Below are 14,698 nucleotides of genomic sequence, written 5' to 3' on the forward strand. Positions count from 1 at the left end.
GAAAAGTTATGTTTTTCTGTATTTGTTTTAATTTCCTTTTTTGTCTGTTGTAATATTTGGAGTAAGTTATTCAATCCAGCTGGTAATATTTCATCAGTTGATTGGTATATTTTTTGTATTGAGGATGGTGAATTATGTGTCACTTGCTCTGTAGAAACCATGGTGTGGATGGCAATAAATGACAATAAAACTACAAAAGCTGCAGTTAATGTCCCCGTCTGTTTAATTGGAGAGTCTTAGGCTGTCAGCTAGTTTACAGAACATAAGAAAGGTTCAATACTATTAGAGTATTACTAATAGTAATAATACTGTCAGAACTAGGATACAGACCCACACACCCAATCTAGCACTCACCTCTTCAGACTTCACCTCACCCCCCTAGCACTCACCTCTTCAGACACCACCTCACCCCCCTAGCACTCACCTCTTCAGACACCACCTCACCCCCCTAGCACTCACCTCTTCAGACTCCACCTCACCCCCTAGCACTCAGCTCTTCAGACTCCACCTCACCCCCTAGCACTCACCTCTTCACCACTGGCCTAATAAATACATTCTAAATAGTGGAAATGGGTGTGGCCAATATAGGGAATTGCGTCATGATCCAAGCAGGAATCCAGGAGTGGGGGGGGACGATAAAAAAAAAAAAAAAAAAAAAAAAAAAATATATATATATATATATATATATATATATATATATATATATATATATATATATATATATATATATATATATATATATATATATATATATATATATATATATATGAGTATATGATCACTGAGAATTGTACTGTGTAATTGTCATCCATAATATAATGTAAATGATTAACATAATACTGCTTATCAGTACATATTTTATTTATTTGGTATGAAAGAGCAGGGATGAAGTTTTGAACAGTTGAAAGGTGACTTCCTCCCCACTCAGAGATGGAAAGTGGGGATTTCCCACTTTCACTCTGTCCCTCTCTCTCCACCACCTTCTCCTCAACCTCTCTCCTTTTCTGTCTCTCCCTCCATCTCTTTCTTTATGTATGTTTCTCTCTGTTTTCCGTTTCCCATCTGGGGAATAAGAGCATCAGGCCAGGTACAGTAGCTCATTAATGTCTCAAACACTCACAACACAGACACAGCACACAGCAAGAGCTATACTTAACGAACAGACCAATCAACCAATCGCAACCATGCATCGAGCGGCTGGACTAATCGATCGACCAATTACAGCCATGTTTCTCCTGTTTGTGCTCTGTAGCGCCGGCAACCTCGGCGCGGCGGGCTCCTGTGATTGGCTGAGACACTACGAGCACCCGAGCAACATGTCTATGGTGCTGCTGGATCAGATGGTGAGTGGAAGTTTATTTAATACAGTGATTCTCAAACTTTTCTGGATGCAGGACCAACTTGAAAATCTTGAAGCCGTTCGTGGCCCACCCATCTGACCACTTGTTAAGGGGTCCGATGGGTGGGCGGCGTGCATTTCGGAGCATGCTTGTTTGTGTTCTGGCTTGGATCAATGGAACTAACATTACGGTCGATGAAAATTGTTACATTTTTTCTTTTCTCAAAAAGGTAAAGATGCCATGATACCTTTTTAACACATAATACATATATATTGTGTATTAATGTTAAATTATCATTCAAATCTTGTTGTTTTGCCAATTAGTTGGGGGCCCACTTGCAATATCCTCACGGCCACAAATCAGCAGATTTGTTTTCTCGACCCTAACGGGTCCATTTGGTTCCATTTGTAATTGTATACTGTCAGAGTTAAGGGGGTCCTTGAAATGTAAAAGTTTGAGAACTACTGCATTACACTATAGATATAGAATTCACAGAAGGTGTAATTTATTACTACTACTACTAGGCCTATTAATACTACTACTGTACTAAAATTATTATTATTGTTGTTGTTATAATGTGTAGAATAGTGTAAATAATATTAACTGTGTTTCTACAGGGAGGAGAGATGACTGAAGATAGATGTCCTGTTCATTTCCCCATTTCCCTCTATGAGAAGATGAGAACAGCTGAGGTATCTGTCTGTCTGTCTGTCTGTCTGTCGGATTAAAGTAGTTATACTGAGAACCACTGCCCTAGTGAACACTTAGGCTTCGTCCACACGTACACGGGTATTTTCATAAACGCAGATATTTCGTTTTCGTTTTTGAAAACCTCCGCGTCTACACGGCCCTGTTTAAAAAAATCTCTCTGTCCACACGACAACGGCTAAACATTACACGACCCATGCAAAAACTCCGTTTACGGTGTCCACACGGGAACACATAGCCGGAGTTTTTAAAAATCTACACTGTGGCAGGAGTTTTCCAAAAGATGCGTTTACATGGAGCAAAAACGCGTTTGCGTGTGGACGAACCCCCCAAAACGCATATAAAAAGCTACGTTTATGAAAATACCCGTGTACGTGTGGACGAAGCCTGAGTGTAATTTCTGTGGTGTTATAATGGTGGTATCCTGTTAAATCTTACTTCTTGAACTCATAATGTTTAGCAGTTGTCTAACTGCCTCTCTGTGCCTGTGTCTCTCGTCCTCTGGAGGTGGAGTCCAGGATACGTTTCATCAAAGACAGTCTGGTCCTACTCTCTCGTCTCTATGACAACGGTGACCCGTCCACCGTCGCTGCCTGGGACGCCAGCAAGATGGAGGAGTTCCTGGTCATCGTCCACAGACAGGCGGACGAACTGAAGACCTGTGTAAGTAATGACTATAACACATAAACAAAGACTGAAAAACTATGTAGGCCAAATTTTCAAAGGACCCCTGGGGGTCCCCAGACCACACTTTGAGAACCACTGCTTGAGGCTACTACTATATGACAATATTAATATTAATATTACTATTATTAATAGTAATTATAATGATAAGGGTAATAATAATAAAATAATAATAATAATAGTAATTATATGTCTGTCCTCCAGCTGTCAGTGGAGAAACTAAACAGGAAACTGAGACGATACTACAGGAAACTGTACAAGAACGTTCTCCTTAACATGGTAAGTAGTATTAGTATACAGTATATTATTACTGTCGGGTGGAAACCTTGTACTGTATGTCCAAAACTGTTCCTTTTTTATTATTATTGAAATATCTATATCTATATATCGTATCTCCATATTGAAATGCAAGATTTCTGAACGACAGCAACTATTATAGCATTTAGTATGGTAACACTAATATTTAAAGTACTACTTTCAGAGTTAGTAGTATTCATATTAACAGTATTTAGACATAGTTGATCCCCAGTGGGGCAGTGAGGGGTTAAGCGTCTTGCTCAGGGACACCTTGACACATTGCCGGGCATCGAACCTGAGACCTTCTGCTTATCCCAGGAGGGCTCTCTACCCATTCAGCTATGGCCCCCCCTAGTTTTATTATGTGTACTTATCTGTGTAGTCTCAGGGTTAGCAGTATTATTAGTTTTAACAGCAGTATTTCTGTGTACTTTCAGAGTTTTAACAGTAGTATTTCTGTGTACTTTCAGACTTTTAACAGTAGTATTTCTGTTTCAGGGTTACAGCAGAGCATCATGGGAGCTGATCAGGAAGGAGAGTAAACATCATCTTCAACAACTTCATCTGCTGTTTGCTACGCTGACACCACACACACACACACACACACACACACCACTATACACACACACACACACACACACACACACACACACATGCGCGCGCGCACGCAATAGACAATTATAATTGTGTGCTCTATTGATTTATTTTCTGTGAAAATATTTTGAGCCGTGGAGTTCAAAGTTCATACAAAAAAAATAATATTTATAGAACGGGATCAACCACAGAGCTAGGGATCAACTGGATAGAAATATTTAAATGTTGTTTTTTTATCAACTCTATTTTAAGCAAATAGATATGTTTAAAAAAAAAAAAAAAGTTTACATTACAATATGTTATTGTAGCGACCCCACAGAAGTGGCCCGCTCGCAACTCACTCCTGTATGGGAGCTAGTTATTTATTTATTTATTTTCTAGTCTTTATTTATTAATTACTTTTATATATATGTGAGAAAATGTTATAATGTTCCTGTGTTGGTATTTATTTAAACTGTGGTGGCATATTACAGTTTTATGACTTTGTTAACGAGAAAATAGATGAACTGAATAAAATGAAATGCAATCTATGGATAGTTCTGTACTAGTTTGTACTCGTTACAGTAAAAACAAACTGATTGTATTCATTCCACACAACTACTGACACACTGTCAGGTGTTTAGTTATAGCAGTGGTTCTCAAACATTTCAATTTCAAGGACCCCCATAACTCTGATAGTGTACAAATGGAACCAAATGGGCCCAGTCCCCAATTTGTACACTCTCTGTGTTAGACCTGTAAGGGTCCATTTGGAACTCCCTCAAGGAACCCTGAGGGTCCCTGGACCACACTTTGAGAACCACTGAGTTATGTAGTGTTGTGAATTCTCTCATGCTGTGTAAATGGTGGCCCCTCGTGGACCTCTATTCTCTGTCAAAACAGGGAAAAAAAATGTTTTTCTGTATTTATTTTCATTTCCTTTTAGTCTGTTGTAATATTTGGAGCAAGTTATTCATTCAATCCAGCTGGTAATGGTTTCATCAGTTGATTGGTATTTTGTATTGGAAAAGATGAATTATGTGTCATTTGCTCTGTAGAAACCAAGGTGTGGATGGACAATAAAACTGCAAAAGCTGCAGTAGTTGTTCCGTCTGTTTGATTGGAGAATCTTAGGCGGTCAGCTAGTTTACAGAACCTAAGAAAGGTTCAATAGTAGTACTATTAGTACTACTAACAGCACTACTACTACTACTACCACTACTACTACTATTACTACAACACACCAAAAAAAAAGAAAAAAGAAAATGATATTAAGGATAAATGAACGTTGAGAATTGTACTGTGTTATTGTCACCCAGAATATAATATACATTATTTAACATACTGCTACATCAGTTCTATTTTGATAAGCAACTTGATCTTCTTTGTCGTGGTATAAATGAGCAGGGATGAAGTTGAAAGGTGATTTCCTCCGCAAGCAGAGATGGAAAGTGGGGATTTCTCACTTCCACTGTCCCTCTCTCTCTCTCCCCCGCCTCTCCTTTCCCTCTTTCCTTTTCTGTCTGTCTGTCTGTCTGTTGTACATCATACGGCTAAATGTTATAGACCAAAAAGTAAAGCGGCCTGTTGTGGCGCCTCCATGAGTCAGATTTAAAAAAGAAAGGGACCTACTGGGACTGACGGCAATGGGTCTAGCGGTGTCTGAGATTACCTGTGCTTGCTGATAGGGAATTTTCCATTTTTCAGACCATGTGCACACTGCACACACGCACGTGCACGCACAGATACACCAATACCAAGATGCACACACACACATACCATAGAATTCTAGACATATTGTCTCTAGTAGAGAATGTTTTCCAGACACAAAACTAGTCAACCACAGTCAACCGCCAGGTGCAAGCTGTAAACACAGCCATAATTCGCAGGTTGTGACAGTCCGAGCTAGGAGGACCGTGGAACCGAGTGGATAGCTTGCAACCTATGACCTTCAAGGCTGTAGGTCTTCTAGGAACCCCCTTCTGCTCTCACACTTTAGTTTTGCCAAGTTTCACCAAGGCCATTGTTTCAGGCTCAGAGAACGTGATGACAGACTTGATAAGGGTCTGTCCCTCCCTTTTGGCTGCCTGGGAGGGTGCCGGACGCTTTAAAACAGTCTGTCTCTGTATTATTCTCTCATGTTACTTCAAACCTTTATCCATTCTCGAAAGACATTGAGGTTGCCCTCATTTTCAGTGTCGTCGAGATACATCACAGTACAATTTCATTTTCACATAAAAATTCATATCAATGATAAAACAAAACAAAAACACAAATTTAAAAGCAGTTGCAGACACTTGTGGGTAGGTCTGCAATCAAAGATTTAAATTGACCATATGTTATGGGAGAACAGATCTTAAATTTATGCTTTAGGTCATTCCAAGTGGTTGGAGCACTAACACAAAGGGCTGTTTTCCCCAGTTCAGTGTTTACTTTGGGGACCTTTAGCGTGAGCCAGTCACTGGAGCGTGTCCTATATGTTACAGGATTCCAATCCAGCAGAGATTTAATATACAATGGTAAAGTCCCATCAATAGCCTTAAAAATAAACAGGTACCAGAGTTTGTTTCGCCTGTCGGCCAACGAAGGCCAACCCACTGTATCATACATATCACACTTGCTGATGCCTGAGCTGACTGCAACTAAACATCCGTGCACGTATTCAATAAAAAAGTTCACAAAGTTCTAGAGAGATCATACGATTTTAGCAACATCAGTGTGCAGACACAAACCCACACACACACACACACACACACACACACACACACAGAGACACACACATACAGGGGGAAATATAGTCTTCGCCTGCCGGCCTGGTGAAGACAATAAAGCAGGCAGGCAGGCAGGCAGGCAGACAGACAGACAGACAGACGCGCGCAGACCAGACAGACAGACAGACAGACAGACAGACAGACAGACAGACAGACAGACAGACAGACAGACAGACAGACAGACGCGCGCGCACACACACACACACACACATAGATGCAGGGTATTGGATAAGAAGACCACGGGTGGCCTATGGATTACAGTAATCCTATATCCGGGGCAGCTTCTCCAGCTATGTGTATATACACATACACACATCACACACATTCACAGCAGCCAGCAGCCACAGCCCAACAGCCTTGACCATGGAGTCGACCGGCCGCTGTGTCGCCCTGCTGTCCCTCCTACTGCTGTCGCAAGGTGAGTTCACCTGACTGACAGAGAGAGAGAGAGAGAGAGAGAAAGAGAGAGAGAGAGGGGGGGGGGGGTGTCATGCTACCCTCATGCTGAGCTTGTAAATCGGCTGAAATGTATATAGGGCTGAAGTGGTGAATTTACAAAGTAACTAGTAACTAAAGTTTTCAAATAATTGTCGTGGAGTAAAAGTATAATATTTGCCTCTGAGATGCAGTGGAGTAGAAGTAAAAGTATTTGATATTGGAAATACTCAAGTAAAGTACAAATACCTCAAAATTGTACTTAAGTACAGTACTTGAGTAAATGTACTTAGTTACTTTACACCACTGCATGAACCCTATAGCGTCCCTATTCTGGGGCGAACGTTCAGCAAAAAATAGTAGATCAAGCTTGTCGAGGGAAAAAAAGAAGCATAGACCTATGGAGGACCCGGACCTAGTTCAGAGCCCTGGGGGACCCCGGACGATGGAATATATCGCTGTTGTCGGGGCAGAAACGTCTTATCTCCATATTTTAACTTTTTGTGTTTTTTCCGTAAATGAATGTCCTACTTGATCATGCTACAGCGTCACACAAAAGTAACAGTTTTGGACATAATGAGGTTTCCACCCGACAGAGACGATATAGGATTTAAAGTTTTTGAACATGCACTGCAACGTGTTCCAGACACATGTCACCTCCTCCAGGTGATAGTGGCCGCTTGGCCTGGAGCCAGGCTAGGTCTGTGCACTGACTGTCTGAGTCCCCAGGCAACCCTTACAGTGCTGCTTTAACAGCCCTGTGTTCACATGTGTAAAACACCACTCCAATATCCAGTTCAATCTTGGACTGAACTGGCTGGATGCAACAAAAACAAACTCAACAGCATCACACAAGGCTGCCTCCGACTGGCCTTCCCACACGTTACATTACAGTCATTTAGCAGACGCTTTTATCCAAAGTGACTTACAATAAGTGCGTTCAACATAGGTAGGGAACAAAACTACTAATCACCAGAAGTCTTAAGTGCATTCTCTTCTAAAACAAGCAACCAAGAGTATACCTAGCGCTAAAGTAAAAGTGCAGTATATCAGCTATCTACTTTCATAAACAGATGAGACAGAATAGGAAAATCAAATGAGCAAGAGCTAAAACAAATACGTGTATCGAATAAACAAGATCCAATAAAACAATAAAACAAGAGTTCGTACAACTAATTAACAACAAGTAGGCAAGGCGAAGAGGAAGGGTAGTGTTTCACACCCTAACTCTGTGACATGTACGACAAAGCCTTCACACGCCTAGCACTCCCAATAGCAAGTGACAATGACGACCGCTTCAATCGTCACTTCACTATAATTGATTGAATATTTTACTAGGCAAAAAAAATTGAACAGCACAATTACATTTATAATACTTTGTCTAACAGGTTTGTCCAAAAAAGTCCTTGCGGTCTTGTTTCCATAGGGGTCCTTGGTATAATAATAATAATGCCATCTGGATGGTGACACTGTGAGATGGGAAACATGTCGCTTTAGCAGGCCTGGCTGTCTTAAACCACTTGAACCCCAGCGTCCATTATTCTGGCGGGAACATTAGCCAAAAACAGCAGATCTACAAGCTCACAATGCGTCGCGGGCGGCTATTTTTGGAGGAGAGATTTGGTGCAGACAGACAAAGTGGTCTAAGTACAGTTCAAGTTCAGGTCTCTAAGACTACGGGTGTTTAAGTGGTTAATGCACAGGCTTTAGCGGCTGCAGACCAGGGCACCAAGCTCGACACACACACACACACACACACACACACACACACACACACACACACACACACACACACACACACACACACACACACACACACACACACACACACACACACACACACACACACACACACACACACACACACACACACACACACACACACACACAAACGACTGGCCAATAAGAAATAAAGACCAGAGTATTGCAAGCAACAGTGCCAACTGCCTTGCTGACATGTTTCTTAAGGAAGTATGGATGTATTTTGGAGATTATCTTTACTGTTGTGTTGTGGTGTGTTGTATGCTACTGTTCCCTATGTGTTTTTAACAACAGTCAGGCTGTGAAAACAAATGATAACAAATGTAAATTCATGTGATTTTCTTTCTAACGTGTCCTTTTGGTGTGTCTTTCATGCATGCGTTTACGTGGTCTAGTGCTGACTGGTGTCCACTCACAGGAGGTAAGTGACCTCTGCTAAACCACTTATAGAGGTGTGACTCACCCAGCAGGTTCTGGAAGCATTAAGAGTGCTAGTAAAAAGCTACAGAAAAGGGCTAGTGTACACATTTGTAATAGAAATGGCCCACTTCACCCATTTTCAATTGGTCCTCACTAAAGCTCATTATTTCCATTTCTGTTCTCACTCTGTGTCTCAGGGTTCAGTTCAGACATCATCGGTAGGTATTTCAATTTCAATTTCTTTTTTTTTAATGCAAGGATACTGGCTTCTATTTCACCATGCTAACTTTACAGGAAGAGAAAGGGCCAGGCTGTAGTTTCTATTAGTTTGAAATTATCCATCGATGATGATGTCATTGGTAGGCAGGTTTCTGAACTGAAGACAGAAATGCGATTTTATAAGCAATAGTGAGGACCAGTTATATGAAGATAAGGTTCAAAATGATACTCCTCACAGGCTATGCTTTTCAAAAACAAATAAAACCGACTTAAAGGAGTAGTTCACCCCCCAAAAAAATCTATCAATTACACACCCCATGAAGAATTGAATTCATGGAGATTTTTTTGTTTTTGTTTAAAAAAAAAAGTCATTAAATTGTGGCTTAGGAATGTGTCAAAAAAAAAAAAACTCAATGAATTCAAGGCTTTGTGGGGTGTGTAATTGATAGAAAATATCTATTCCTTTAATGGCAATACAACGTTATTTTTTCATTTGTCAATGTGCGACCCCACCATCACCTTCCCATGACCCCACACTTGGGGTCCCCACCCACAGTTTGAGAACCTCTTAACTTAAGAATTTAGTATAGACGGTTTAAAGCAGTGACCATTGTGTCACGTGCATGTCCCCTGGCAGGAGGACGAGGAGGTCAGCCTGGAGGAGGAGCTCCAGGAGGTGGAACAGGAAGTGGTGAACACGTGGACGGCGCGCACGGGTAAAAGCTGCTCCTGTGACTGCGATGGGCAGCTGTCCTCACGCAACCGCACCGCCGCTCGACGGAAACGCCCCATCTCACTAGACTGCATGCCAGGTAGGATATATAGGAGGCTCCTGACTATTGATCTATTGATAGAGGCCTTCATTTTCCCCATCAGTCCCTCTGTTTGTATGGAGGGTTTTCCCCCAGAGAGGGGAGAGGGGAACAGCCTAGGACCTCCTGTCTCTGGGTCTATAACCCATAGGAGACATCTGATTGGGATCCTATGGGGAGATACGTATCCTGTAGGGCATTGGTTCTCAAAGTGGGGGTCCTTGGAGGGGTACAAGGGGGTCCCCAGCAAAATTAGTTAATATAGCGTCACAATCATTTTAACCACTTTAACCATATTCTATAGTTTGGGTATTGAAAAATAGCAGATCTACAAGCTCATAGAGCGTCATTTTTTGAAAAATCTGGAAAATGTGTGCAAATCTTATACATATTTTTTTTTAACATTTTGAACTCAAATCTTTTCATCTGGAGGTCCCTGGCACAAAATATTTTCAGATGTGGGTCCGCGGCCAGATACATATCAATTTGGGGGTCCTTGGCATGAGAAAGTTTGAGAACCACTGCTATAGGGGAGGCATGGGTGTCTTGGACTGAACGGAAGCTCAAAACAAAAGTCAAACGCAAAGAGAACATTTGCCACATTTGTCATGGGTGAAACCAGGGGCGCCGATATTTGTCAGCTCTACTGGGTGCGCTACCTGGCACTCACAGTGCCCCATGCACCGAGCTCTGGAAGCGAGGGCGCGCGAACATTTTCGGTTTCTGGCCGGATATTTTACTTTTTTGGGGGGGTTTTGTAACTTTAATTCGGTTTACCTGCTAGGTGAAGACAAGGCCTGGAGCCGGCAAAACATAAACAAATGGGAGCGCGCTGCGAGTATGAGCGCGCGGCTGCACGCCCCCCTCGCCCAGGGGGTGCTCGTCATTTCTCCTAGGTGCTTTAGCCCCGAGGCACCCGCAGTATCGGCGCCCTTGGGTGAAACCATACTCTGCTGCACTACTCATCCCATAATGTGCTACAGTATGCAACATAACACTAAAAGTTTGGTAGATAGGTATTTCTCTGTTGGAACATGCTGTTGGAAGTCTGTTTATTTCCCTTTGAAATGGTGCCCTGTTTGTAAGGAACATGCATTTGTGGGATGAGCAACGCAGCTGAGTATGTGGGTTGCGATCACCCCTCTCTGGGAAAGATACTCAACATAAAATCAGAGGGACTCTGGCCAGCAGGTGTATGGGAAAATGAAGGCCTCTCTCACAGATAAGATTAGTGGAACAGCCCCTTAATAATGTCCTGGAGGTCTGTTAGCCTGGGATCCTATGGGGAGACAAAGAGCCCCCATGTACCCCATGTCCTCCATCATTAAGGCTATGTGTCTCCCCGTACGATCCAACTCTAACAGACTTCCAGGGGTGCATGTTCCCCCGGGTACTAAAAAAACTGGCACAATAAGAAGCTCAAATTGTGTGTGTGAGTGTAATTAGCTTGCTGAGTGTTGGTGGATAATCTCATTACTAGTGGAACGATGAGATTAGGGAGCCCAAAATAGGGTGTGTCCTTTACCTATAAAAGCAAGATGCTGCACAGAGACGGTGGATTTGTCGCATCGCAACGCATTGTGAGCTTGTAGATCGGCTATTTTCAAATGGACAAAATGTATATCGGGCTGAAGTGGTTAATGCATGTTTTGTAATAATAATCAAAATCTCCAAAGTAGAAAGGTTTCAAATAATTGTAATGGAGTAAAAGTACAATATATGCCTCTGAGATGTAGTGGAGTAGAAGTAAAAGTACAGACAATTGGAAATACTCCGGTAAAGTAAAAATACCCCAAAACTGTATAAGTACAGTACTTGAGTAAATGTACTTAGTTACTTTACACCACTGGCTAACATTGTGTGTCTACAGAATGTCCGTATCACAAGCCCCTGGGCTTTGAGGCAGGCTCCGTCACACCGGACCAGATCAGCAGCTCTCATCAGGACCAGTACACTGGATGGTACGGCTCCTGGATCCCCAACAGAGCCCGGCTCAACAACCAGGGCTATGGGTCAGTTATTCACACACACACACACACACACACACACACACACACACACACACACACACACACACACACACACACACACACTAGGGCTTTCACGACTAGAGATTTTTACAGGTCGACTAATTTGACCCAGTGGTAGTCGACTAGTCGACTAGTCGAAATTTAAATTAAAAAAAAAAATTAAAAAAAAAAAAAAAAAAAAAAAACATTTTTTTTTTTTTTTTTTTTTTTTGGGTGGCACTGTTTTAATACCATCCTACTACTATATTACTATTATTATTATCTTCCTGCCCTTATTTTTATGGCGTTTTAAGGGAAGCGCTTCTGGCACAGCAGCACAGCACCACAGCAGCGTCTCCAAGGATCCCCATTGCCCAATAATAGGCTTTTATTGGGCATGCTTTTGACCCCCTTTTGATAAAAAATAAAGTCAGGAGGATAATAATAATAGTAAGATGGGCCATTACTATAGCATTAAAAATTAAATTTAAAAAAAAAAAAAAAAAAAAAAAGTTTTTTTTTTTTTTTTTTTTTTGTTCAACTATCAACTATCAACTAAAAAGGTCGACTAGTGGTTATACTAGTCGACTAGTCGACTAGTCGACTAGTTGGTGAAAGCCCTAACACACACACACACACACACACACACACGCACACACACACACACACACACACACACACACACACACACAAACTAGGTCTGGGGACCCCCAGGGGTCCTTGAGGGTATTTTCAAAAAATCTTGAAAATGTTTACCGTGAAATTGGAAGATTTGTGATTTAAATTTTAAATATCCTGTTTTTGTCTCCTGTCAGGTGTGCCTGGCTCTCTAAGTTCAATGACCAGAGCCAGTGGCTTCAGATCGACCTGAAGGAGGTGAGTGTGGTGTCTGGCATCATGACCCAGGGCCGCTGTGACGCAGACGAGTGGATCACCAAGTACAGCATCCAGCATCGCACCGTGGAAACACTCAACTGGATCTATTACAAGGACCAGACAGGCAACAACAGGGTGAGGACACCGCAAGATTCTGATTGTTAATTTAACCATTTCGACTGTAGCGTCCCAATTGGGGCGACAGTGGCTCAGGAGGTAGAGCGGCCGCTTGAGAACCGGGGTTCCCAGTTCGATCCCGGCTCCCCCAGGGCTAGTGTCTAAGTGTCCTTGAGCAAGACACTGAACCCCTAATTACCTCTGCCGTCGGTGTGTGAATGGGTGAGACCAATGTGTTAACTTGTGCTTCCCTTCTGCCAGGTATTTTATGGTACCTCGGATCGTGTGTGCTTACCCTCTTCTAGGTACTTTACGGTAACACGGACCAAGGTGTTAACTTGTGCTTCCCCTCTTCTAGGTGTTTTTTTTACGGTAACATGGACCAACGCGCTAACCTGTGCTTCCCCTCTTCTAGGTATTTTACGGTAATACGGACCGGTCCTCCACCGTCCAGAATCTTCTGCGTCCGCCCATCATGGCCCGCTTCATCCGGCTGCTGCCGCTGGGCTGGCACACCCGCATCGCTGTACGCATGGAGCTGCTGCTCTGCATGAACAAATGCAACAACGCCACACGTTGCAATTAGCTGGAGAAAAAAAAACATTTGTAGTACAGCTTGTAGATCAGCTATTTCCGTGTACCATGAATAAAGTATGAATCGGGGCATAAAGGGGTAGTGATCAACGTTCAGCCACTAGATGTCACATAAGGTGTGTTATTTCCCTGTCACCTCTAGAAGGCAGAAAAGGCAGCAATAATGTAGTCCTGCAACATTGTAGCGCTATGGCTGCCTTACAAGATACCAATACCTTAGACCACGAAAACAAGATGAATCATTTGGCTGGATGACAGTTTATGGCTTGCAGAGGTAAACAAACCAATAATTCTGGATTTTTGACATCCTGACAAAATTATTCAAGTTATTATTTATCAATCAGTATTTCTTTTCCTACCTTTTTAAAAGTTCTGTGGATGTGTTATTTGATTTTTATTATTCGCTTTCATAAAAGTTACCCATTATAACCTTTAAATTGGGCGCAAATGTGACACAATGATTCACACAATATGGAATATCCATACACTTCTTCTGATGTACAGGATTGATCTTGCATTTGATTCTGTTCAAGATTCTGTTTCTTTGGTGAGGTCTAAAATAAAGTGTTGTGAAGTGGACTTTTAATATATTGTTGCTGTCCCGCATCACCTTATTTCAACTTTGTTTTTTCGTAAATTCATGCCCTACAGTACTTCATGTAGGGCAATAAGTGTCAAGCTCACAATAAGCTCACGTTTTGTGAGCTTATAGATCAGCTAATTTCTCTATTTCTGCTCTGGAACGATATCATCTCACACACAGTCTTTTTTTGTATAAATGGTGTTAATGCCCTTCTCGAGTCTTTTTTTAATAAAACTACAGCAGTGAACAAGAAGCACTTACATTTCACACACCTCCTTTAAATAAAACAGCCAGCTATCTTTCTTTCTTCTTTGCTTTTTCTTTTACAAAAGATTCAAATGAAGGGTAAAGAATCAAATCAAGGGTTTGTTTTATTTGTGATTTAACCATTACATTATGTAAACACCAATATTCTAAAACAGTTAAGCATTCTGCCTCTGCCTCCTGTTCTGGTGTAAATGATTTGTTGGGAGAGAAAACAAAACAAAAAACAGGTAAA

General features: G+C 41.8%; 1 protein-coding gene across 1 annotated transcript; it reads left to right on the top strand.

Annotated features, from left to right (window-relative positions):
- Window positions 1-6,736: 6,736 nt before the first annotated feature.
- On the top strand, window positions 6,737-13,608 carry LOC311051561 (retinoschisin-like; the record flags this gene model as incomplete). The annotated part of the gene is made up of 7 exons (XM_084066140.1): window positions 6,737-6,791; window positions 8,965-8,990; window positions 9,187-9,207; window positions 9,846-10,020; window positions 11,891-12,032; window positions 12,845-13,040; window positions 13,438-13,608. The coding sequence occupies 7 exons, from the start codon at window positions 6,737-6,739 to the stop codon at window positions 13,606-13,608; spliced, it is 786 nt and encodes a 261-aa protein (XP_083922266.1).
- Between the last annotated feature and the right edge of the window lie 1,090 nt (window positions 13,609-14,698).

This window comes from Gymnoscopelus microlampas, assembly GCF_963454915.1.
Source record: "Gymnoscopelus microlampas genome assembly, chromosome: 9".
Classification (NCBI taxonomy): Eukaryota; Metazoa; Chordata; class Actinopteri; order Myctophiformes; family Myctophidae; genus Gymnoscopelus; species Gymnoscopelus microlampas.